Source organism: Aquarana catesbeiana, linkage group LG05 (genome assembly GCF_042186555.1).
Source record: "Aquarana catesbeiana isolate 2022-GZ linkage group LG05, ASM4218655v1, whole genome shotgun sequence".
NCBI classification, from domain to species: Eukaryota; Metazoa; Chordata; class Amphibia; order Anura; family Ranidae; genus Aquarana; species Aquarana catesbeiana.
Window position 1 is genome coordinate 368,104,497 of NC_133328.1, and position 27,778 is coordinate 368,132,274.

At 43.5% G+C, this 27,778-nt stretch overlaps 2 protein-coding genes across 2 annotated transcripts in view; one reads left to right on the top strand and one right to left on the bottom strand.

The window, feature by feature from the left end:
- The window catches only part of WRNIP1 (WRN helicase interacting protein 1), a 167,134-nt gene extending 143,906 nt beyond the window's left edge, over window positions 1-23,228 (bottom strand). The window contains exons 1-2 of the mRNA XM_073630959.1: window positions 22,230-23,228; window positions 311-502 (exon numbers count right to left, since the gene is read on the bottom strand). Of these exons, the coding sequence (XP_073487060.1) occupies window positions 311-502; window positions 22,230-22,850 (813 nt within the window). The 5' untranslated portion in view covers window positions 22,851-23,228. The remainder of the gene's footprint in view (window positions 1-310; window positions 503-22,229) is intronic.
- The window catches only part of MYLK4 (myosin light chain kinase family member 4), a 236,582-nt gene that overhangs the window by 18,234 nt on the left and 190,570 nt on the right, over window positions 1-27,778 (top strand). The gene's annotated exons all lie outside the window — the stretch shown is intronic.

The following is a 27,778-nucleotide window of genomic DNA, read 5'->3' on the forward strand; positions in this document are numbered from 1 at the left end:
GGTGTCTTTGTAAGTATGGATTGCAGGATTGCATGGGTTGTTACTGACATGTGCTGAAAATTTAATGTCAATAGCATTTTTAGAAAAATATTTACAGAGAAAAATGGTGACGTGGTCAATACTTATTTTACCCACTGTAATATATATATATATATATATATATATATATATATATATTTATATATATTTTAATCAGCCAGTTATGCTTGTTTATTATTAGTGTTTCATCTTGGTTTATAGCAACTGACATTGGTTGGTTAAAATGTGTAATATAGTCTCTAGTAATTAAAAATTAGCAATTGCAGTCTACCTGTTGCGTCTTGTTAAAACGATGAATCTCATCAACAAAGAGGATAGTTTTTCTTTTGAAGAGTTTAATCTCATTTTGGGCTTGCTTGATGACCTCTCGTACATCATTGGTAGAAGCACTTGTGGCAGACAGAGTTATAAAGCGTGTATTGTTTTTGTTGGTATTTTTGGCAATTATGTGAGCCAACGTTGTCTGGAAAGCAAAAGAAAATGGCTTTAACAGACATGCAAACAACTAGGAAGAGTTTGTGTAAATGCATTGACAACAGGTGGACAAAATCATTTTAAAAACCAGAAGACAAACCTAACACTTTGACATGTACTAAAAGACACAGACACTGGGGGTTATTTACGAAAGGAAAATCTACTTTGCATTGCAAGTATACTTGGAAGTGCAGTCGCTGTAGATCTGAGGGGGACATGCCAGGAAAATAAAAAACAGCATTTTAGCTTGCACATGATTGGATAATAAAATCAGCAGAGCTTCCCCTCATTTCAGATCTTCCCCTCAGATTTACAGCGACTGCACTTCCAAGTGCACTTGTAGTGCAAAGTGGATTTGCCTTTCGTAAATAACTCCCATTGTCATTTCAGATTTTACAGTTCTCTAACTAGTTTGTTATGTGAATTATTAGCAAATATGTAACACTGAGACCAAAACTCATCTGGGATAGGAAGTTATGGTAAACATACACTGTACAACCACTTTAATAAAAAAGTGACCTGTCATATGTACTTATCAAAAACCCTTTCTATCCACCTCCTCCATTCAGAGAAGCTGTACTACAGCTTCTCTGAATGAAAAATGAATGCAGGTGGTTGACCTTTCATTCATCTGCTCATCCTCTATTGAGCGATCATTCTAGATTCATAGTACAGCTTTGAGGAATAGAGGTGGTGGGCAAAAAAGACTTTTGATGTTGCATGTAACAGGTCCCTCAGTGTTATTAACCCCCACTGCATCAGAAGATTGCGTGGAGGGTAGAATTGGAGGAGAAAGATTTCAACCAATGCAGCCCATAGACAAGTAATTTTTATTTCATTCAAACAGCAGGTTGAAAGAAAAAAAAAAAAAAAAAGAGACTCAATTTCCCTATCCACATATCGATGTGGGTATCCTCCATGCTAAGCTACTGTATTCTCGCGGCGGGGAGACTTTGCCGCCATCAGAATACAATGAACAGTGATCCCAGCTATAGCCAGCGGCGCTAATCGAGCAGGAGGGCAGTTGTACAGAAGTCATTTGGTAGATTGACTTCTGTACAACCTTCCTGTCCACGCATGAATCAAAATTTGTCCGGTCCCTGCTGAACCAGCCTAATTTCAATCCACATATGGCTGACTTAAGGGTCTATTCACACGGGCGTCCTCAGTTCAGCCACTTTTATGCTAAGAAAAACAACCGATAAATACTGATTTAGGTTACATCAGTTTGCACATCCGTCTTGCATACAGGTAATTTTACATCAGTTTTATCTTTAGTTCAGTTCCCATCCTTTTTTGCATCCTATTAGTTGTTGAAAAAACTAATCATAAGTGACAAAAGTTAAAACAAAATTTAAAAAAAAGGGTTTTTTTTTTTCTTGCATAAAAAAGGACATCAATAGAATGGTCACAGACAGCATCCATTTACATCCAATCAGATGTGTCTAGGTGGATAAAACTTAAAAAATCAGACCTGTAACCAAAAGAGAAAAACTCTCTCCTGCGCTCAAGTGTCTAGATGCTCAGTGTGTGATAAGGCCAATATGCTTCAATGGTATCTGCCGTCTTGCAGCCCTCTTCAGAACGTTGGGCATTCAAAAACTACAAAAGGAACAAAAAAGAAGAGAGGGCGCACCGACCTAGCGCATTACCACTGATAGCGTTTATTAAAACTGTAAAATAGCAAGTATATACTCACAAACAAGCTTGAAATACAGGCATGGACATGGACTGCAGGTGTGCAGAAACAGACATCAAGATAAAAAAAAAAAAAGAAGTTAAGGGGAGGCCGCTTCAGAATCAAGTGGGTCCTTATTTGCTGACAACTGCTGGGAGTGCAAGCAGGGAAGGAGCTCGTCTCAGCTCCATAGAAGCCAATAAGGAAGAAAAAGAAGTCCCAGGAGTCGCACATCACACAAAACCCTCATATAAAGTGTGGAACCAGCCTTAACCTAGACTATTGATGGCGAACCTTGTCACCCCAGATGTTTTGGAACTACATCTCTCATGATGCTCATGCACTCTGCAGTGTAGTTGAGCATCATGGGAAATGTAGTTCCAAAACATCTGGGGTGCCAAGGTTCGCCATCACTGGCCTAGACTTTGTCCAGGCCATACTGAAATGTTTCCTATGAGGCTTAGTCATGGGAATGGGTGGGGCAGGGCGAAACATGTTGGGAGTGTGGCCTGGAAGGAATCTAGGCTGAGGCTGCTTCCACTCTTTACGCAAGGGTTTTGCGTGATGTGCGGCTCGTGGGGTTTCTTTTTTTTTTTTCTTCCTCATTGACGTATGTAGTCCAGTCCATAGAAATGAATAGCTGTCTGTTTTTCATCCAAAAAATATGTTTTTCATCAACAGAACACCTAAGACCCCTTTCACATGTGCGCCTCTGTTGAACAGACTCCGCTTGTTTAGTGGGGGATGATCCCCACTGAGCAGGCGGATGACAGCTCCGTCTCCACTTACTGAGCAGAGCGGAGACAGAGCTAGTCCCACTCTCCTCTATTGGGAGATCGGATGAAAACGGACAGCCTGTCCAATTTCATCTGATCCGATAGACGGATGAAAAATAGGACCACCATCCGTATGGATTTGGCGGATCGGACAGACATCAGCGGACATGTCACTGCTGACATCCGCTGCTCCATAGGGGTGAATGGAAGGTCCGATCAGGTCCGCCTGAAAAACTGACAGGCAGACCTGATCGGACAGCCCATGTGAAAGGGGCCTATAGCAGCAGCCAGCAGAACAACATATCTCGATGATAGTAAGTGATGTCCCTTGTGCTGAGTTTTTTATTTTTGACTAAGCTTAGGCTTTAACTTCGACCAGACAGTTATAAATTGTTCCACTGCAAAGTAATTGTTATTGCAGTTATTAAACAGTGCTCTATATATTACTAGTGTTTAAAAGGAATAACACAAAAACAAGTACATAAATATGAAGGGATTAGCCAGTCAAAAAACGAAACCTGGATGTCTCATCCTAAATAAAATATCTAAGGACATGGCCTGCAATAAACACTTGCAGAGTATCACAGACACTGCCAGATCATGGCTCACACCTATTCTAGTTTCTCAAGCTGTCTGGGCCATCTTGTTCCTCTACGAACATTTATTTGAAGGACCACTCTTGCAAACGTTTAATGAGCATGCCTCTTTTGATACAGCAATACGGAGAATACACATGCTTTAGGTGAACAGACACTGCTCTGCCAGTTTTACAATGCTGATAGGATAAGTGCTTTAAAATGAATGGAAAATTGCATCACAAGCTGTATGATAAAAACTACATAAACCAATATTTTAGTTTTGCTTCTAAAAACAGCAGTGTAAAGAGAAAATATGTAAATGTAAAATGCAATGTAGAAACCACAGCAAACTGATTGACTCGAGAATATAAGCCGCTGGAAGCTCATGTCTGCGTCTAGGTCTTACTTCACATAATTTCAAGGTCAACGATTACCAGCTTAAAATCATTATTGAAAAAAATATTTTTTTTAAACATGTATAATCATGTGGTGGCAACCACACTTTGCTTTGTGTACTCTTTTTCTAGGGCAGGGGTCGGGAACCTATGGCTCGCGAGCCAGATGTGGCTCTTTTGATGGCTGCATCTGGCTCTCGCCTCTCAATCCGTGGATCGCGTGGTGTGCCGATCCACGGATTGAGCCCATAGGAAAGGCCGCGGCTTCGGCCTAGCTCCGGAGTGGCGGCCATCTTGGTACACCCAGCGGCGGCCTAGGTTAGCGGCGCGCTGACATTATCATCACCCGCCTCAACTGCTCGTGGATCTGCCTGCTTGTGCAGTGGTAAGCAAGCAGACAATCGTAGGGGAGATGTGGATATTACAGTGGGGGAGATGACGTGGATATTACAGTGGGGGGAGATGACGTGGATATTACAGTGGGGGAGATGTGGACATTACAGTGGGCGAGATGACGTGAATATTAGAGTGGGGGAGATGTGGACATTACAGTGGGAGAGATGACATGAATATTAGAGTCGGGGAGATGACGTGAATATTACAGTGGGGAGGATGTAGACATTACAATGGGGGAGATGACGTGGATATTACAGTGGGGGAGATGACGTGGATATTACAGTGGGGGAGATGACGTGGATATTACAGTGGGGGAGATGACGACATTACAGTTATAATTAATTGAAATTAGTCCATTAATCGATTACAAAAAAAAAAAACGATCAAACACGCAAAGTCGCTTTAATGGTAAGAAGTACATTCATCATTGGTTAGCAACAGCATAACAACGTTATTAAAAAGAATTCAGAGACTTATTGTACTTTAAAAGTGTTGGTCTTACATAAAATGCACACATTAACTTGTATTTAGTTTTAAACATATTGTATGGCTCTCACGGAATAACATTTTAAAATATGTGGCGTTCATGGCTCTCTCAGCCAAAAAGGTTCCTGACCCCTGTTCTAGGGTAAACAATTATGCATGTACAACACAATCTGTTACCACTGATTGCATAAGAATTTAAAAACCAGGAAAATTATAAAATCAGGGGTCCCAAAACTTTCTAAGCAAAGGGCCCGTTTATGGTCTTTCAGGCTTCAGGGGGGGGGCAGACTGACCAGTGGTTTACTCCCGTGGGAGGAGTAGCGCCCCACGGTCGGCGTCAGTGGGAGGAGTAGCGACCCACGGTCGGCGTCAGTGGGAGGAGTAGCGACCCACGGTCGGCGTCAGTGGGAGGCGTAGCGACCCACGGTCGGCGTCAGTGGGAGGCGTAGCGACCCACGGTCGGCGTCAGTGGGAGGCGTAGCGACCCACGGTCGGCGTCAGTGGGAGGCGTAGCGACCCACGGTCGGCGTCAGTGGGAGGCGTAGCGACCCACGGTCGGCGTCAGTGGGAGGCGTAGCGACCCACGGTCGGCGTCAGTGGGAATAGAAGTTTCCCACTGATTATGTTAGTGGAAGGAATGATGGCCCATCATTGGTGTCAGTTGGAGGAATAGTGGTATAAATATATATATATATATATATGTGATAGAGTCTTGTGAGCTACCCAAAAAACAAAACTAATTATATATGTAAAAAAAAAGAAAAAAATTGGAAAATCGCGCTACCCTTAGAGAACTTAACCTGTGTGGTTAATAATAAATGTAATCCAAAGCCAATATACAATAAATTTGTGAAGTTGATCAACAGTACAAAAAATTAAATAAATAAATGAATAAGTGATGTTTGATATATTAAATAGAAAAAACAAAAAAAACATGTAATCAATGGACAATGTATTTATAACATACACCAGAGTGGTAAATCATAGTCCATAAATAAGTGAATAAAATTCTGAATAGATTGTTGTCTTCAGATGTTATGTGAAATCCACCACCACAATCAACAAGAATGCACCCTTACCAAAACACCACGATCCCCCATCACAGAGGATCAGGGAAAGCGTGTGTTGTACTATACACCGACTCCACGGGACAGCAAACAAACTCCAGATGATGGAAGGTCACTTCACAACGGCTCAAATCAGCAGATAAATGTCGTGGTGCATGGAAGAAAATAAATGCTTTTCATCAGTAGCAGATTCTCATTCTCCTTCTTAACTCCTCTGCTGCCACTTCCAGCAATGTCTCCTCTCTACTTCCAAGAACTTCCACATAGGTTTTTGGTTAAGTTCTCTAAGGGTAGCACAATTTTCCAATTTTTTCTATTTATGAGTGTATTGATGTTGTACATAATCATTGCGGCTCCCAATGTGGTGGATGGTTGGTAATCATCTTGCCACCACCCCTTTAGTTTTTTAGTTTTTTCTAATTTCCATAACGCGGTTTTTACACTTTTTTCTAATTATATATGTACTAGAAACTGTGTCGAATCATCGAATCAAACAACATATAAAGTGCATAATTAAATGTCCATGCGATAAAGTGCAATAAAGTGCAAAAAAGTCCATATTAAAACAGTGAAAATTCCACAAATGAATGTTAACTACATATATTGTAAAACTTCCAGACCACCAAAGAATCACCTCACTCGTCCCCGCCCCCCCCCCCCCACCCAATGGTTATAGGCTCACCTCTGGGAGTGTGACCCCCAACTAAGCAGGGTCAGACAACGCCTGTGAGCCACCCCAGGACTCCGTGAGATAGCCAACACAGCTGGCTCCTAAACTTCTCCCAAGATCTCCTCCTCAGGATGTCAGTAGCAGAGTATATGCAGAGAAAAAGACTCCAATAGTGCTTGAATTGTTTAAAACATTTTAACATGCATTTAATAAAATGTACAGGGTACTCACAATATGCGGGTGCTTCCAGTGTAGCACACTAAGACCCCTTTCACACTTGGGCGTTTTTCAGGTGTTTTTCAGGTGCTTTAGCGTTAAAAAAAAGCGCCTGTAAAGCGCCTGAAAGAAGCCTCATCTGCAATCCCAATGTGAAAGCCCGAGTGCTTTCACACTGAGACCCCTTTCACACTGGGGCGTTTTTCAGGCGCTTTAGCATTAAAAAAAGCGACTGTAAAGCACCTGAAAGAAGCCTCATCTACAATCCCAATGTGAAAGCCCGAGTGCTTTCACACTGGGGCGCTGTGCTGGCAGGGCGTCAAAAAAAGTCCTGCAAGCAGCTTAATACGGACATGGATTTAAAATGCAACATAGAGCAACACATCCAAAATCTCGATCAGCTCCTCAAATCGCTATAGCGCCCAAAAGCCTTCACCGTCCTAGCCCCTCCCCTACGCGTGTTTGACACAGGGTCACGTGTCTTTCTCAGTGGGATCTCTGTAGAGGGCTAGGACGGTAAAGGCACTCGGGCTCTATAGCGATTTGAGCTGATTGAGATTTTGGATGCGTGGCTCTATGTTACACCTTAAATCCATGTCCGTATTAGTGTGGTGCGCTGGAAGCACCCGCATATTGTGAGTATCCTGTACATTTTATTAAACACATGTTAAAGTGTTTTAAACAATTCAAGCACTATTGTTGTCTTTTTCTTTGCATATACTCTGCTGCTGACATTCTGAGGAGATCTTGGGAGACGTTTAGGAGCCAGCTGTGTTGGATATCTCACTTAGTCCTGGGGTGGCTAACAGGCGTTGTCTGACCCTGCTTAGTTGGGGTGGTCGCAATCCCAGAGGTGAGCCTATAACCATTGGGGCAGCACAAGTGTGGTGATTTGTTGGTGGTCTGGAAGTTTTACATGGGATTTCAATATTTTTAGTGGTAAAAATAATTTTTCTGTAATTGATCTTGGGCCTGCCCACCAACCCGGTAAGCCATGGGTGCTCAATGTGTGGACCTCCAGCTGTTGCAGAATTACAAGTCCCATGAGGCACTGCAAGCCACTGACAGTTACAAATATGACTCCCAAAGGCAAAGGCATGATGGAACTTGTAGTTCTGGAACAGCTGGAGGTTGAGCACCCCTGTGCTAAGTCTTCCGTGAGGCTGTCCACCTAGGTGCCAACATGAAAATTGAAAGGCAGGCAAGGGCAGGTCCCAACTGCCCTTGCCTGCCAGCCAGCCAATTCGTCAGTGAGGCAGACTAGTATATTAAAGAACGAAAAGAACAAAAAGAGAAGTTTGGGTAACAGAGGGGCAGAGCCAGGCCCAACTTTTGCTACTCAAATGCATGTGAATATCCTTTTTTTCTGATGTTAGCTCAGATTACACAGTTGGCTCATCTATCTAGGTGACAAATTCCAATTGAAAAACCCAAGCAAAGGTTACCAGCACCAATACTTCTCATATCCGATTACTGTTAGGACACCTGATGAATGTCAAAACAACGCAGGAGTTCTATGCATGTGAAGGATGGAATTACGCCCAGTGCACTAAGTTTGTATGGGCCAAAATTCGAAACTGATACTATCCGCATCACTCTGCTCTAATATGATCTCTTTCCTGCCCTCGGAGCATTCTCCTGCACCTGTCTTTATTTATTCTAGGTTATGTGGGCCCCCTGGGCCCTCTCCATCTGAGTTTTCTCAACCTCAAAAATGACATGATGAACCACAGGAATCTGAGGGTGGCTGGCGCAAAAGCAACACTGTGGGGTAGAAGTATTTCAGGGAATGTGCCAACAATAAATAATCCTGCCTATCTGTTAAATGGCAAACATCATTAATCTCTCACCATAAGATGCTTTCTAAAGAGACTGTGGGTCATCTTTCTGTACACGTTTTAATTTTGTAATTTCTACTTTTACAAATAGGGGCATATTTTTTGCTAGCACACTATACAAATTGTATGCTTGTCATTCACAGGAGAAACAACCAAATATTTCTGTAATTTCTGCCATGATGACACATTCACAAATCAACTCAAGGCGCATTTTCAAAGTGTTTATGAGCATTGAATATGTAACACCAGTGAAGAAAAGCCCTTAGACTTATTGCACTTTGGTAATCACCTGTTGCACTGTTCTGCTGATGTGAATCCACTGCAGCAGTAGCCAGCTGGTAAGATACAGAAGCCACCATTGGGATGATAGGAGTCTGCTGCAACAGTAAAGGTGGTGAAACCTGTGGGGACCTCTTGTGGAACCAGAACCCTGCTTACAAAACCCTGTCTTTGATTAATCTATTAAAGCCATAATGAATCACGTTTCATTGTAATAATTTGTGGAAATGCAACTTTGCATCACAATTACATTTTTACCTATTAAGAGAGGTGAGAATACCATACTTCCACATTTACAGGCTCAGGACTGTGGTTTTATAGGAACTGCTACTAATGACCAAACTTGATAGGTGTGACCTACTAAGTTAGCACTTTGATCAATGGGAAGGCAGGAAGATTGGCGCTGGAACCCTGGGGTTATCCTATTGGTATTTTGTGGTGGTATTTGGATAACGTATTTGGCTTGCAGCTTTTTCACACCAAACGATTCCTATAGTTTGTGCCTAAACTGATTTGAGATTAAAGCAGCACACCTGGAATTATTTTCTCCAGGTATATATTATTATTCGAATATGAATTAGGATAAAGGATTTAGCCAATGCATTGGCTGCAGAGGGCTTTCATACCGAGCTGCCACCGGCTTCAGCGGTAAAGCAGTGCTATTTTTAGCGCCGCTTTACCGTCGTTTAAGACCCCTTTCACACTGCCGGCATTTTTCAGGCACTACAGCGCTAAAAATTGCGCCTGCATAGCACCTGAAAAAAGCGGCTCCCAAGGGCTTTCGGCCGCTAGCGCGGGGGGGGGTGTTAAAACCGCCCCCCGCTAGTGGCCGAATAGCGTCGCTAAAATGGCACTAAAAATGTAATCGGTTAAAGCGGCGCTTTCGGTTGCGGCTCGGTGTGAAAGCCCTCTTAGCAGCCGCTAGTGGGGGGAGGTTTTAGCCCCCCCGCTAGCGGCCATAAAGGGGTTAAATCTGCCCGCAAAACGCCACCAAAGCGGCGTTTTGCCGCAGTATCGCAGCGCTGCCCCATTGATTTCAATGGGGAGCAGCGGTGGAGGAATGGTGAGTTCACTGCTCCAAAGAAGCTGCTGGCAGAACTTTTTGTGACGCCCTGCCAGCTCACCGCTCCAGTGTGGAAGCCCTCGGGGTTTCACACTGGAGTGAATTGAGACGCTTTTTTCAGGCGCTATTTTTAGCGCTGTAGCGCCTGGAAAACCGTTGGCAGTGTGAAAGGGGTCTTAAAGATGGATAATGATATGTACTGCACAAAGACAAGACAAGTGAAGAGTCTGTCAGTAACTGGTTGGAGCAGCAGTTTTGGGGTTTTTATCCCCGAGTTTCCAACGTATGGTATGATGAGCTGCACCTGTTTGGCACAGTTGAATGCCTTAGGGCTTGTTCACACTCACTTTGTCCTCTGATTAACAATCCACGCTCAGACTGCTCTTCAGACAACATTTGAGTGGTGGTTGAGGCGGCGTTGTTTCACCTCCTCTCAGATTGCTTTAACCCCTTAGACCCCATACACACTATACAACTTTTGTTGTCCATTTTCTTTAAGATTTACCAAAATCATGTAGTGCAAGGGCCTGCCTAATTGCATACAAATTGAAACTCTTCAACTCTTACAGAAAATTGTATAGTGTGTATCCAGCTTTAAACTTACAAACTTAGCACAAGGATGTGGGATGCTTTCAGAGCAGCCCCATTCACTTAAATGGGTCACGCATCGTGAGCACTACACCCAATGAAAGCAATAGGGGGTATAGTTGCTGCCATGGCCACGAATAAAGGCATCACAGCTGCGGTATGTGTTTATCTCCAACCACTGCCTCTGCAGCTCAACAGGGAGCAGTTGGTAGGGTAGTAAAAACATGGCTCAACTGTTGGGTTTTACCTTTCCCTCAATTGCTAGTGTGAATGAGTCCTTAAAAACTGACCTTCAGTCACTTTACAAATTCAGAATACATTTCAACATTAAAACATCCCATGCTATCCCCTTTCAGGGAAAAGAAACAAGTTTTCTTTAAAGGATAAGTTCACCTTTACAAAAGAAAAATATTAAATTCATTTTTTTTGCATGAAAAAAAAATATGTATTTATTATTTTTTTGTAATAAACCTGTAAAGCATTGCACCCACGGTCAGCTGATAATGGGCGTAATGCCATGGTCCTGAAGACTGTATCTGTCTACCGTAGGGCAGCTAGCTATCAGAATGGGTGATCGGGGGGCCAGTGCATCTGTAACATGTTGCACCCTGAATATGGGTGCAACATGCAACTTGTTACAAAAGGTGAACGTATCCTTTAACTCCTCCATTCCTAGCAGCATATACTTACCTTTCTTTTTTGCATTTCTCTGCCAAGTGGTTTTGCACCAGGAGCAGAAGGAAACACTCATCATTTTTGGGTGCCATTTGACAATGCTGGACAGCACTCACTCACAGCAATCACATCTACAGCCCTGTGTAACCTATTGAGTCCAGCAACCTGTAACTTTACAGGGAATTCCTATCGCTCAAAATAGAGTGGATGGGAATATAAAAAGAAGTATATACATCTGTTAGAGCTGAACAATTCTAGATAAAATGAGAATCATGATTTTTGCTTAGAATAAAGATTACGACTCTCTCACAATTCTCGGCGTAAGATCTTTCACTTTACACAAAAAAATTGGACTAACTTTATTGTTTAGTTTTTTTTTTTCTTTATTCATTGCAGTGTATTTTGTCCCAAAAAATTGCATATGAAAGATCACTGCGCAAATAGAGTGTTATGCAATATTGCAATGATCGCCATTTTATTCTCTAGGGTCTCTGCTAAAAAAATATACCGGTATATATAATATGTTTGGGGGTCCTAAGTAATTTTCTAGAAAAAAAATCAGATTTTAACTTGTAAGCAACAAGTGTCAGAAAAAGGCTTATTCTTTAAAGCGGTGTTAAAGGTCAGCAGCTACAGCTACAAATACTGTGGCTGTTGACTTTTAATATATAAATTCTTACCTGTCCAGGAAGCCCGTGATGTCGGCATCCAAGACGATTTTTGGATCGGGTGTCGGTTGCTGCCGCCATTCGTTGTAAGGGAAACTGGCAGTGAAGCCTTTTGGCTTCACAGCCGCTTCCCGACTGCACATGCTCAATGTGCGCTGCGCTTTCTAACTGGCCCAGCAGCAGAGGAAGGAGGGGGGTCAAACTTCCGACGTCTCCCCGATGTGGGGCAAATGTGGCACTGCAGGGGGGGGAAGAAAGCAGATAAGCGGAGGTTCCACTTTTGGGTCAAACTCCTTTTTTAAGTAGCTAAACTGACCTCATTTACAAAATGAAGTTCATCCCTTTGATCTCTAAAAGAACAGAAGGATACAAGGTTTCTTTTTATCTCTCTTTCAGTAGCTGCTTTTTTTGACAGCTGTGAGTAGGAGAACTGCTCTGCACGGTTTACATGAATCGTGGAAATGCTGGATTAGGATTGTGACGGGAGTTGAATCGAGATCGCAATTTTTTAATGATTAATCATGCAGCTCTGTGTATTGTCTGCTATAGGCTCCGTTCACACTAGTGCGACTTGTCATGCAACTTTGGATACATACAGTTACAGCCCATTAATTTTAATGGCACTTATTTCAATCTATGCAAGAGAGTGTAAAGTTGCATGAAAGATGCCCTCCAAAGTCTCACGCTAAATCAAGCAACTTAGGAGTCACACTAGTGTGAACCAAGCCTTAAAATGGATCTGTTTCTTTGCCTTGCTTGGGTACAGCACAGCCATGCTTATAGTGTAAGTTTACCTTTTTAGAAAATCTGTAAGGTGAACTTAGTCCGGACACCATCTCCCCCCTGTCCCGCTGTACCGGACTGCAGCTATCCCCCAGTGTCAGAAAGTCGCTTCACCGGTCGGGGGGATTTGAAACCCCTATTCTGTGTCTGTATTGCTTGGCCAGTATGGACTGCAGGGATTATAACTGGCCAGCACTGTCACATGGATGGCGCTGACCAATCAGAAGCCATCTAGCCTCTACTGTCAGCACTGAGAGGAGAGAAAGCCACCGGGATTTCAAATCCCTGGACCGGTGAAGCCGCTATTCTGTGTCTGAAAGCAGGGGGATTGCAGCAGTCTGGTACAGCGGGACCGGGAGAGGGAGCAGGTCCAGTGTAAGGTCACCTACAGGTGAACTTATACTTTAAGCACCAGTTATGTGACTTTATATTGGATGATGATGTCATCAGTCTGCTTCAGGCAGGAGAAAGCATTTCCTCAGTCTCTATTCCAGACTGACCAGATTGAAATTGTTTATCCTTGTAGAAAGTTACAAGGTAAGATGCTGGAGCGTCATGTCTGTTTTAGACATTTTTTTATACAGCTAAGAACAACAAAGGCACCAGGATTTATATGGTTATATCATCTCCAAGCCATCATCTCAGAACAGATAGAATAGAAGATGAGCCTGGATAATCCCTAAACAAAAATGGCTCATCTTCCTGGAAAGAAAAGCAGATGAAGGCATTGTCAGGGTTAATACTGTGATCTTGGTAAGGCGGAACATATACGTACACTTATACAATATTTAAAATGCTGAACTTTAAACGGATCAACCCACCCTCATAAAAAAACAAAAACATAAACGCTGATTAAATGTATTTAGGGAAACCATTAGACTTACTTGGAGGAACAAACTTCTTTCTGTGTTAAATTCCCATTCCACACGCCCATTGTTTGGTCCTGCCCATGCTCAGTATCCCAACCCACTATTTTTTTTCCTTTTTTTAAAGTCATCTGTGGCCAGCTTTTTTTTTTTCTTGTTCTCAGTGCTGGCCCTTCATTGACATCTGCGCCAGATCTCACATCTCCCCTGAGCCTTTCCCCCAAAATCTTACGAGGTTTTGCGAAGTCTCGAATATTACTCCCAAGATCCCCCTGGAATACACTGGTGACATAGCCCTTTCCCAAGGGCAGCTGAACGGCACTGGCTACATCACCGGTGCCTACGAAAATGAGGAAATAAAATCAATAAAAGGCCAAGCTCACAAAGAATGCTTTTATTCTACATTTGCATGTAACAGAATTACAAATGAGCATTCAGACTTGTAAGCACCTGTGGATTTTAGTCCGTGCAGTAGATCACCACAAACTTTTACATGAAAAATATTTCTCATGCTAGGTGTACTATACTTGGGAAAATATGGAATCTGTCATTTCTTTCCTTTTCTCTAAAAAAAATACCTGGCTGTCTGTGACGTCAAAACTGACCTGGATTTAAAATACAGAATCCAGTGATGTCACAACTTCTAATTTGCATACTTATTCCAAGTTATTGCATCCAATTTAACATTCACCTTTGTGAATGTTAGGAAAATGTACTTGTTAAGGAATGTCCAATTACTTGCAAGGAAAAGTAAGAAAACAGGGTCTTTGCTTGCACATGATTATATGACAGAAGTTAGCACAACTTGCTCTTGCAAAGTAAACTCCTTTCGTAAACCTGTCTGCAGAGAAATATTGACTTTATTGGATGGTGCAAATTCAACAGTTGTCATCCTTATCCTTACCTCAGTACATTCTACCAGCTAAACTGGTAGTGCCCTCTACAGACTAAACCAAATAATGCATTTATAAAACATTCTGCATTTTAAAATGTGTTCAAATACAGCACTGCCGAGGGTGCAATTCAAAATCAAAATATATTTACATCTGCTAGAACCATGGACCTCAACTGAGGTAATTGTTACTAGGAGGCAGGCGGTACTATTGGCTGTGGCTGACATGTAAATTGTGTGTAATCACTATATTGATGTTTACATAAGCCCTGAATGAATGGCTCATACAGCGCCGGCTTATGCGCAAAATGCCCAGTCTCCATTGTGTGGCCAATAACTAATGACTTATTCATTCAGGAGAACATGTAAAACATAGGAAGCGGAGCCGGCTTTGTTTTAAAGTGTTACAGTTCCTCATTAAGCCCCTTTCACATTGCCACGACTTGAAAGTGCCACGATTTCAGGTCTATGGACCTCAATTTGCATCAAAATTGGACCAAAGTAGTACAGGGACTACTCTGAAGTCGGTGCGACTTTAAGTCGCACAGATATGAATGGTACTCATTGGAAATCATTAGGTACAAATTGTCATGCGACTTTGCAGTCCCAAGTCGCACAAGTGTGAAAGGGGCCTTAGGTCTGCTCAGACAGCCGGTGGGAGGAGCCATTTCTGCCTGCGTATAATCTGATTGACCAATAAAGTTCTACACAGGCTGTTTGAGCAGACCTAATAGGGAAACTCAACACCAAACCATTTATGCAAAGTAGGGATGCACCGATACCGGATTTTCGGCGAGTATGAGTACCAATACTTTCTGTCAAGTACTCATCTATACGAGTACCGATACTTTCCAGTGCAATTTTCATCCATACAAAATGAATGGACGCAAATCGTGCTGCAAATAATTGCATGCAATTTGAACAGGAATGCAGTGGCGATTCCTGTCCAAAATCACATGCGGTTTCCCCACTGTTTCTGTGTGAACCCAGGCTTGTCAAAGTGATTTCAGCCTGGGTTCACTCAGGAGTGATGCAGGATACCGCATGTGATTCGGACAGGAATCGCACCGCATTCCTGTTCAAATTGCATGCAATTTTTTGCAGTGCGTTTTGCGACCATTAATTTTGTATGGGCGCAAATCGCACTGCAAAGGATCGGTTGCGGGTATCGGGAGTATTTTCACGAGTACTCGTGAAAATACTCGGCATCGGCACCGATACCAGTACATCCCTAACACAAAGAGCATTAGCTCTTCCCACACTACTGCTAGGATGCAGGTGGCCCAAGTCACCTAGCGTCTTAGCCACCAACAGGACACATATTTATAAAGCAATCGGACATTTACCAAAACATTTGCTAAAAAAATTATTCTTTTTTGGTTCATGTGTTTTAAATGACTGATTGTTAAAATGATGGACTGCTTGATTTACCACCAGTGAATAGTCAGTGAAAGTCACATTCACTGCTTTATAAATACGGCCCTGTTTTTGAATTCTTGGACATAAAAATATATTCTATTAAAACTGAACTCCAGGTATGATCTTTATTGCATAGTTACACAGGTCCAGTTTGCACCAATATGCATATTTCATACATGGGGGGACTGTTGTGGAAGGTGAAAATCACTGTAGTAGTCACCACTACTACAGTGATCACTGCTGTCTTTTCATAGTGACCGCAGAGGTAAACATGCTGAGCAATGCCACCATTCACAAAACAACTTGTATTTTTATTTAGAAATAGAAGGCATTCTCTGATCGAATGAAATGGAGAGGTGGGGTGGTGACATCAAGACCTACACATCACCCACCAAGAGAAACCCTTGTATTCGTCAAAAAAATACATGGTTTTCTGTGAATGGGGGCAAATGCTAAATGAGCAAATCCCTGTGGTCACTACGCAGAAAAGAAGCCGCTTGGCACAGGACCTGGAAGCTAGTCGTGATCACTGTAGTAGCGCTGACTACTACAGTGACGGTCTTTAAAGATATGCAGATTTAAATCGGTCCATGTTGGCCCAATGTAACTATGCAATAAAGATCATACCTAGACTCATTTACACCTGCAGTCAGGCGATAAAACAGGCAGCTGGGTCCCAACCCAAAGTGGAAATTTAGTACAAAACCAGGCAGAATTTTGAATGCAGAAGAGATATATTATGTCTCTTTTACATTAAAGTTTCTTACCTTTTGATTTTGTGCACAATCCAACTGTGGGAAAATATGTTTATCCCTATTACTGTAACTCAGTTACCCATTATTCTTGTCAATAAAAAAGTTTTGATTAAAAAAAAAGTTTCTTTACCTTCCTGTCCACACTGTACACTGAGTGTACAATTTTGGCAATGCCAAAATAAACTAACTCCTGTGCATGCCAGGGAGTAACGTCATCTCAGCCCAGCCAATGAAAACAGACGGAGATCGATACCTGAAAACAGATTGGCTGAAGATGTCAGTGGAAGGTAGGGAGCTCGGGGATGATGCAGCGCTTGGGGAGAAGGGGAGCACAGTTCCACTGTAAGCTGCAAAGGCAGCCAGACCTGGGTGTACATGTGCTCTTGTGTTCGGTAGGCAGTACCGCGGCCGACTGTGACCCACTTAACTACTTGGGGCTGCTTCATGACCATCCTGTAACCACATGCAATGTAAGCAGTTGCAGCATGGTGGTGCAGGATTTACATTGACCAGCCAAAACTTTATGGCCACCCACATAAAACTGAGTTGGTCCCCCAGTTGCCACCACAACAGCACTGACCCATCAAGGCATGGATGCCACTAGACCTCTAAAGGTATGTTGTGATATCTGGCAAGGAGCCATCAGTAACAGATCCTTTAAGTCCTGTAAGTTGCAAGGTGGAGCTCCCATGGATTGGACTTGTTTTTCCAGCACATCCCACAGATGCTCGAAGGATTGAGAGCTAGAGAATTCAGAGGCTAAACCAACACCTCAAAGCTTGTTGCTGTATTCCTCAAATCATTCTTGAGCCATTTTTGCAAAGTGACAGGGCGCATAATCCTGCTGAAAGAGGCCGCTGCAATCAGGAAATACTGATTCCACGAAGGGGTGTACTTAGTCACTAGAAATGTTTAGGTATGTGTCAAGTAACTTCCACATGCATGGCAGGACCCAGATTTCCCAGCAGAACATTGCCTAAAGCATTATATTGCTTCCACTGGCTTGCCTTCTTCCCATACTACATCCTGGTGAAATCTCTTCCCCAGGTAAATGACACTTACTACACTACGGGACATCCGGCCTCACCATGCGCTCTAGTAGACCGGCGGGGTTTGTCATGCGGCCCTAGTACACCCCAACTGCTGCAAGGGGGAAGCTGCAATCTGAGTCCATAAGATATACTACAAGATGTCCATGCTGAGGTCATAGACCAATATCAGGGGAGACTCAGCTGCAAGTAATGCAATTGCCACCAATCGTGGTCTGACAGAGATATTGGGAATCAAGTGGAACAAGGTTACCCATATCCAGGAGCAGTGAGAGCCTCCAGGGGGCCGGTTCCAACTACCCTCTCCTGATCCCACTGGAGCGTATGTACAGTCATTTTTGACTCAAAGTGAACATCGCTGGATTACATGCACTCTGAATGTTGAATATTATTGACTGTGGATCCTCGGCTGATGAGGAAAGTGAAATGCGCATGAAGTTAACTATATGGCACTTTTGAAGTTCATCACTGCTATATGCATTTTCTCTCTGGACTGACGTTCATTTACCAACCTCTATCTTGGAGGCAATATATCTGAGACTCTTTGGTGGTATGCAGCAGCCATTCGGGGTACCCACCCAGCTACAGCCCTTTACCACCACTTCACAACATATGGAGTAGCTCTTCCAATATGTATCATTGAGCCTAGTCCTGCGAGATTCTGGCATTGTCTTAAGGTTTAGTGGGTACTATGGTGCCATTAGCATACCATTAGCCCTGATTGGGACAAGTATTGCTTGGCGCCTGATAACCCCATACCTAGACTTCTAGGCTCAGACATTTGGAAGCCATGCATAGGCTGTTTGTGGTATGAATTGTATGTGTGAGGGACGTCCTGAGTGTTTAGTTTAAGTGACAACGTTATCTCTTTTTAACCCTTCCATGTGTCTGGAAGGGCAGGCCCATTGTGCCTACCCCCAATCTGATATATAGAATTTTTTTAAGTGTTAATCACCTGCTCAGTGTATCGTAGTTGGTCCTCCTTATACAACTCTGGACATGGCGGGGTGACCCTAGAGGTTTCCCCTCCCCTTCCTTTTTGATACTCCCAGCCATCCACATGATGTAAAAGAAAATGTGATTCATCAGACCAGGCCACCTTCTTCCATTGCTCCGTAGTCCAGTTCTGATGCTCATGTGCCCATTACAGGTGCTTTTGGCTGTGGGCACAGGTCAACATGGGCATCCTGACTAGTCTGTGGCTACACAGTGCCATACACAACAAACTGCGATGGCCATTTTTTCTGTTTTAACCACGTCAACTTCTGGGAGAACATGTTTACTTGTTGCCTACTATATACCACTGACTTTCAGATGCCATTGTAACAAGATAATTAATGTATTCCCTTAACTTCTCAGCGGCTATAAAGTTATGGCTGATCGGTGTACAGGGTTAAAAAAGGCAGCGCAGAGGCAACATATCGCCTCCTCATTATCTGTCAAACACCTCTGAAAATCCATCTAATGTGGAACACGTTTCCAAGGGGTATCAAAGGCTGCTGCTAGTGTAAACTTATTCACAGAGTGCTGCCTGAAGGTCACTTTTTGCATGCTTGACTTGAAAGGCATATTATAGTATATTATCTTCACAAAATATAGGTTTCATAAATGAATTAAACATGTAATCACACCCAATAAAATGGGGGAGTACCATGAAATTATGAAGATGCCATATTTAACCACTTAACAACTGCCTGCCCACATTGTACTGTGGATGGACAGCCACTGTAGGCAAAGCAACGTACTGGCTACTAACAGGCTCAGGACCTGCACATGCGCCCCCCGACGAGCTCCCACAGTTATTGTACACGACAGGAGCCTGTCAGCAATTCACGGCCAACGATTCACAGTCGGGACGTGCTGATTGGCTGCGTACTTTCACAGCCGAGAGCTCTGTGTTGGAATTCAACACAGAACTCTGTACAGAGGGAGAGATCTGTCAGTTTCTCATCTGTAAAGCAGGGATAAGCAATTGGGAGATCATTAGGAAAATGCAGCACACTGTACATACATTACACATATTTAACCCCTTGATTGCCTTAGCTGTTAATCCCTTCATTATTACAGTGATAGTGTATATTTGTAGCACTGATCACTGTAATAATGGCACTGGTGATGTCAGTAGCAGTTAGTCAGTTCCCCTGAGTGTCAGTTAGTGTAAGATTGTTCGCCACAATATCACAGTCCCGTTATAAGTAATTGATCACCGTCATTAGAAGTTTTTAACCACTTGCCGACCAGCCGCCGTCATTATACTGCAGCAGGTCGGCACGATCCCGCGAACCGTCGTAGCTATATGTCGGTCTCTTTAAGCGGGATAGCAGGCAAGTGCACGGCCGCTGCACAGCGGGGGTGCCGATGCTCGTGACCGGCGGTCGCGGTGACCGCGGGCCATGAGCGATCAGGGGCAAGAGAGGCAGAACAGGGACATGTGTGTGTAAACGCGCACATCCCAGTTCTGTGAGGAGAGAGAAAGATCGTGAGTTCCTACGAGCTGAGAACAACGATCTCTCATCTCCTATAGTCAGTCCCATCCCCCACAGTTAGAACACACACACATAGGGAACACATTTAACCCCTTGATTGCCCCCTAGTGTTAACCCCTTCCCTGCCAGTGACACTTATACAGTAATCAGTGCATTTTTATAGCACTGATCGCTGTATAATTGTCAATCGACCCAAAAATGTGTCAAAAGTGTCCGCTATTATGTCGCAGTCTCAATAAAAATCGCAGATCGCCGCCATTGATAGTAAAAAAAAATAATATTAAAAATGCAATAAATCTAACCCCCTATTTTGCGCAAACCAATCAGTATACGCTTTTTGCGATTTTTATTACCAAAAATATGTAGAAGAATACATATCAGCCTAAACTGAGGAAAAAATTAGCTTTTTTTAAAAAGAAATTGGGGCTATTACAGCAAAAAGTACAAAATATTGTGTTTTTTTTCAAAATTGTCGCTCTTTTTTTATTTATAGCGCTAAAAAATATGTCAAAATGTCAGTTAAAGCAACGCAGTGCCGTATCGCAAAAAATGGCCTGGTCATTGAGCAGCCAATTCTTCCGGGGCTGAAGTGGTTAAAAAAAAAAATTTCAGTATATATATATATATATATATATATATATATATATATATATATACACACCATAGTTTTTAGGTGCTAACTTTCATGCAAACCAATCAATATACACTTATTGGGATTAGGATTAAAAATTCAATTTTTTTTTTTTTTTTTTTACTGGATAGGTTTTATAGCAAAAAGTAAAAAATAATGTTTTGTTTTTTTTCTAAATGTTTTGTCTTTTTTCGTTTATATTGCAAAAAATAAAAACCCCAGTGGTGATCAAATACCTCCAAAAGAAAGCTCTATTTGTGGGGAAAGAAATAATATAAATTTAGTTTGTGCGGTTAATGCAACTCTACCCAATCACCAGTTAAAGTAGCGCAGTGCCGAATAGCAAAAAATGGCCTGGTCATGAAGAGGGTAAAATCTTGCAGAGCTGAAGTGGTTAATAGCCAGCTTCAGCATGTATGCAATATGTATGTATAGAGCAGTGTTTCTCAACTCCAGTCCTCAAGGCGCCCCAACGGGTCATTTTTTTTTAGGCCGGTTTCACACTGGGGTGGTGGGTGAGTCGGCAGTAAAACGCCGCTTTACCATCGTTTTATTGGCGGTATTCAGCCGCTAGCGGGGCGGTTTTAACCCCCGCTAGTGGCGGAAAAGGGGTTAAAACCGCCTGCAAAGCGCCGCTGCAGCAGCACTATGCCGGCGGTATAGCCGCGCCACCCCATTGATTTCAAAGGGCAGGAGCGGTATACACACTGCTCCTTCACCGCTCCAAAGATGCTGCTAGCAGGACTTTTTTCAGCGTCCTGCCAGCGCACTGCTCCAGTGTGAAAGCCCTCGGGCTTTCACATTGGAGACACAGCAGCGGCTGTACCGGGTCGGTTTGTAGGCGCTATTTTTAGCGCAATAGCGCCTGCAAAATGATCCAGTGTGAACGCGGCCTTAGGCCTCATTCACACGAGGCGGACTCCGCTTCCACGGAGTCCGCTGGCTCAGCGGGAGATCTCTCCGTTGATCTCCGCTGAGCCGGCAGATGACAGGTCCCTCTCTGCTCACTGAGCGGGGAAGGGGCTTGTCAGGCGCCGCTACGGTCTATGGAGGGATCGGATGAAAACGGACAGCATGTCCGTTTTCATCAGATCTCACCCGATCCGATTGTGACGGATCCGGACGTAGGGCCATCCATCTGTTTTTAGCGGATCGGACGGGGTCGGATGTCAGCGGACATGTCTCCGCTGACATCCGTCGCTCCATAGGCTAACATAGAGCATCCGTTCAGGTCCACCGTCAAAACTGACAGGCGGACCTGAATGGTACGATCGTGTGAAAGGGGCCTTAGGCTTTCCCTCAGATGAAACGGCTGGGGTAATTACTAAGGCAGTGAAACTGATCAAACCACCTGTGCAAAATAATGATAAGCTTGAAAACATGACCTGTTGGGGCACCTTGAGGACTGGAGTTGAGAAACACTGGTATAGAGGCAATACAAAAATCAGAAATGTACACCCACCTTGCCACAACCAGGAGGCCCCCACAGGATGATAGAAGGAATATCGTTGGCTTGTAAGAGTTTTCTTAGCATGGTGTCTTCTCCGAGGACCTTCTCTTGGCCCATGTAATGTTGGAGGGTGCAGGGTCTCATTTTGTCAGCTAGCGGCTTTCCATCCAATTTCTCAGCCATATTCTTCCCTTTGGGGTGTCCTTGTATGACCTCACTTGGCTGGGGCAACTCTCTATTATATGGTTCACTCTGTACAACCTTAGCACTGGATCCCGCATTGATATCCCTCCACTTGTCATTCATATCAGTCCTCGTAGGGGAGGTCATGGAAAAAAAGGGGGACTTAGACGGGGTCTCCTCGCGTAAGTGCTCAGCGGTCTTATGTTTCTGGAACACGGGGAAACTGGCTGTTGCTGAGCCAAAGACCTTCCCTTGAACCTCCAGCCCCTCTTCATATGAGGAGAGACGCCTTTTCTTAGGCATCACCCCGCTTGGCTTCGCGTCCAAGCAGGAATCAAGATGGCTGTTGATGTTTTGGGCTGGCATGGCCTGGTCACACACGGGGCAGGTCACAGTACTGTCCGAGCTGCCGCTGAGGGCCATACCCTGCATCTCAGCACCTTCTTCCATCTCGGTACTCAATTGAGGAACCAAGGATTGCAATTTTGTTTATAAATGAAAAATGATATTCTGTACTTACACTAATTAAACCAAAATGTGTTTGCACTGAATAAATGAGCCCAAGTTATCACAGGACTGCTGCAGCCTTCCAACCAACACGTGCAGCTTCCTCCTATCACTAGTACATGTTACTACACAACGTGTGAGGAACCTCAATGAAGGCAGCACAGCCGCTACTAGCACTAGCTCCCGGGTTATTTCAGTCAGGAGCACGTTAGAGGTGACAATGTAAAGAATTAGTAGAGGCTCGGCATTACACACACTCTTCTATCTAGCCCAGCTTCCTCCTCCCGGGTCAGAGGTAGCGGACAGACCGAGGCAGTATGGGAGCTCTGCTCCTCCTCTCATGGCGCGCTGCCATTACATGCTGCTGGCTCCACAGCGCGTCCTGTATAGAGTGCACTGTGTGGGCTGGAGAGCAAACAATAGCCACTCATTAGCTTTACCAAAGCACTCTGTATTCCAGTCATAGCTACTATCACTAGCAGACGCGTCTGGAATAGACCATGTAAGGAAAACTTTGCTGCATCTGAGCACCACAAACACTATTCATTCATTTTTAACCACTTGCCCTCCAGAAGAGCTGCCCCCCTTCCTGACCCGGTGTCTTGCCGAAAATGTTCCCTCGGCGGATAAGTTCCCCCCCGTACTGTGCAGGCGCAGCGCCTGCGCAGTACATACTACTGTCAGCCGCCGGAGATAGCCGAAGCTCAAATGCTTCAATCAGCTGTACACGGCGCCTGCACTCTGGGTCCAGATTCCTTCCCCACCATCCAAGTGGACCTAGAGGGGGAATCTAAAAGTGGCGAGCGCAGCGAGGCCGTGCCCGAAGCGTGGCGAGCGAAGCGAGCCCGCGAGGGGCCCTCTTACAGGCGCCGTGTACAGCTGATTTTCAGCTGTTCTGCTTCGGCTATTTCCGCCGATACCTACTGCGCAGGCGCAGTAGAGGGGGGAACTTATACGCCGAGCGGAACTTTCTCGGCAGAACACCGGCCATTTTTTTTTTCAATACCGCACTGCGTTACTTTAAGGCTGCTTTCACACTGATAGCGCCGGCCATTAGCGGTTTTAGTGGCGCTTTACCGCTGTTTAACCACTTGCTTACAGGGCACTTAAACCCCCCTCCTATCCAGACCAATTTTTAGCTTTCAGCGCTGACGCACTTTGAATGACAATTGCACGGTCATACAACACTGTACCCAAATGAAATTTTTATCATTTTTTCCCCACAAATAGAGCTTTCTTTTGGTGGTATTTGATCACATCTGCGGTTTTTATTTTTTGTTAAAAAAATTTAAAAAGACCGAACTTAAAAAAAAAATTTTTTTTTTTATATTTTGTTATAAAATTTTAAAAAAGGTAATTTTTCTCCTTCATTGATGTATGCTGATGAGGCGGCACTGATGGGCACTGATAGGTGGCAGTGAAGGGCACTGATAGGTGGCAGTGATGGGCAATAATGGGCACTGATCTGGTACACTGATAGGCAGCACTGCTAGGTGGCACTGATTGGCACCACTGGTGGGCATTGATAGGTGGCACTCGTGGGCGTTGATAGGTGGCACTGTGGGCACTGGCAGGTGGCAATGGCAGGGGGTACTGGAGGCACGTATGAGGCATTATTGCCTCCTCCTCTTCGGGACCAATGTCCCTTGCTGATGAGCCGGTGATCTGCTTTTTTTTCTCCTCGCACTGTCAGCGCGAGGAGAAAAAAAAACAATCACAGAGCTTTTGTTTTGCTCATGTGATCAGCTGTCATTGGCTGACAGCTGATCACATGGTAAGGGGCCGGGTCCGGCCCCTTACTTGGATCGGTGATCACCTGAGTCTCAGTGACTCGGTGATCACAGCGTGCTCCATGCACGCCCTGTAGGGCGAGCGCGGGGCGCGTGCACAGGGGAGGCCGTCATATGACAGCCTCCTGGGAATTCAGGTCTGCGCTGTAGCCATCATTCGGCTATAGCGCGGATATCAACTGGTTAACCACTTACAGACTGGAAGATTTCCCCCCTTAATGACCATGCAATTTTTTGCGATGCGTCGCTTTAACTGACAATTGCGCGGTCGTGCGACGCTGTACCCAAACAAAATTGACGTCCTTTTTTCCCCCCACAAATAGCGCTTTCTTTTGGTGGTATTTGATCACCTCTGCAGTTTTTATTTTTGCGCTATAAACAAAAAAAGCGACAGTTTTGAAAATAAATACCAATATTTTTTACTTTCTGTTATAATATATATCCAAAAATAAAAATATAAAAAAAATGTATTCATCAGTTTAGGTCAATATATATTCTGCTACATATTTTTGGTAAAAAAAAAATCCCAATAAGCGTATATTGATAGGTTTGCGCAAAAGTTTTAGTGTTTACAAAATAGGGGAGAGATTTAGGGACTTTTTATTTTTGTTATTGTTTTTTTCTAGTAATGGCTGCGATCTGCGACACTTTTTGGTGACCAATACAGTGATCGGTGCTATAAACATGCACTGATCACTGTATAAATGGCACTGGCAGGGAAGTGGTTAACATCAGGGGCGATCAAGGGGTTAAGTGTTCCCTAGGGAGGTGTTTCTAACTGTGGGGGGGGTGTACTGACTGTGAGAAGAGAGAGACCGCTGTTCCTGATCACTAGGAACAACTGATCTCTCTCTCCTCCCCTGTCAGAACAGGGATCCGCCTTGTTTACAAAGGCAGATCCCGTTCTGCCTTCTCTTTCTCTATCACTTGTGGCTGGTGGACATCAAGTACTTTGAGAACTTTTTGCTGTCTTTTAAATAAAAGTGGGCAGAAAAAGCCCTGAAAAGTACTTCTGGTGTGGAGCACATTCACTCAAATACTATATAAATTATATATATATATTTATATATATACACACTACTGTGCAAAAGTTTTAGGCAGGTGTTTTAGAAATGTTATAAAGTAAGCATGCGTTAAAAAATATATATTTTATTGTTTATTTTTAACAATTTGCAAACTTCAAAGTGAGCAAACAGAAGCAAAATCTAAATAAAACCAATATTTTGTGTGATTATCCTTTGGCTTCAAGCCAGCATCAAACACTTTCACAAAGTCAAAGGTTTTGTAGGATTAGAGTCAGGTGTATGATTAACCAATTATACCAAACAGGTGCTAATGATCATCAATTTCATATGTAGGTTGAAACACAGTAATTAAGTAAGACAAAGGCATAGTGAGCTAATATGCATAATATACTAGCTCATTATGATATACTCACCTTAGATCGAAGCCCCCCGTAGCGGTCCCAGTACACTGCTCTGGCTGGCGACATCGCTCCCGGAGTTACTTCCGGGTATCGCGGGCTCCGGCACTGTGCATGTGTGCGGGAGCCGCCGGTAACGACACACTAGCTGAAGCAACGGCATGAACCAGCCATTACCTCAGTGCGTATGTGTTGATGATATCGGCACATGCAGATACAAGGGATATCTCCTAAACCATGCAGCCTTAGAAATTATCCGGGGTAGCTACAGGTAAGCCTTATTATAGGCTTACCTGTAGTAAAAAGTGGTCTGTAAAGGTGATACAGAAACAGCTGTGTAAGAGGCTTAACATTGGGTGAGGAACAGCCAAACACTGTTACTAAGGTGAGGTTGTGGAAGATAGTTTTAAGTCACCATGGCAGGACTGAGCACAGCAACAAGACACAAGGTGGTTTACTGCAGATACTGCATTGGCAAGGTCTCTCCCAAGCAAAGATTTCCAAATAGATCGGAGCTTCAAGATGTGCTGTTCAAGCCCTTTTGAAGAAGCACAAAGAAACAGGCAACATTGAGGACCATAGACACAGTGTTCTGCCAAGGAAACATAATGTAGCAGATGAAAGACACATCATACTTCCCTTCCACAAAGAAAGATGTTCAGCAATGTCATCAGCACAAAACTATATTATGAGTTGGCCTCAATCATTATCAAAAATTTGATAAAATTTAAATGTTACCAGCATCCAAAAAAGTAAATGTATATAGGAACAGAGGAGAGAGATGGGGACAGTTGCTTAGGTTGTCGACCATAGCCTCCTAAAAGCAGTGGACTATCTCAGCACCAACAACAAGGTTAGATTTATCATAAAATTCATTTATTACATACAAATATTATTCACAACAGAAATTATAAACGCAATGGGAAAATCAATATATTAATATGATACGTATAGACTTCCAGGCTTGATAATTGGTTAAAGAGTATGTTCACAGATTTATACAGTCCTCATCAGTTTCGTGATCATAGGACCGCTTCTTCAGGAGGATAAATCTATAAAGTAGATGGTATAGATAAACAGTCAGAAGGAGTCTGAATGCAATAAGTCAAACAGTATAAACAATAGTTATAACAACACAAGAGAGAAAAATAAGGTGCATAACTGCTTACCAGTGACTCAATGACCAAACAATATCTTCAGTCGCCCAAAGGTTCCCCCCAAGATATTGTTTGGTCATTGAGTCACTGGTAAGCAGTTATGCACCTTATTTTTCTCTGTTGTGTTGTTATAACTATTGTTTACACTGTTTGACATATTATATTCAGACTCCTTATGACTGTTTATCTATCCAGCTGTATCCAGACCCATGCAGTTCCCTATTCAGAAAGAAGACTGCAGAATTTAAAGGGGATCTAATCCCCTCAAAAAAGCACATCAGTATGCAGCTCTGTGTGATGAAATTATGTTTTGCTTTTACTTACAATTACTGTTTTTACAGGTCCTGGTTTCTTGAGGCTCTGGTGATGTAACCAGGGCCTCACAGAGGCATCCTGGAAAAACGACATCACCAGCCCCTCCCCTTTAGATGATTTACGCCAGGGATATGCAATTAGCGGACCTCCAGCTGTTGCAGAACTACAAGTCCCATGAGGCATAGC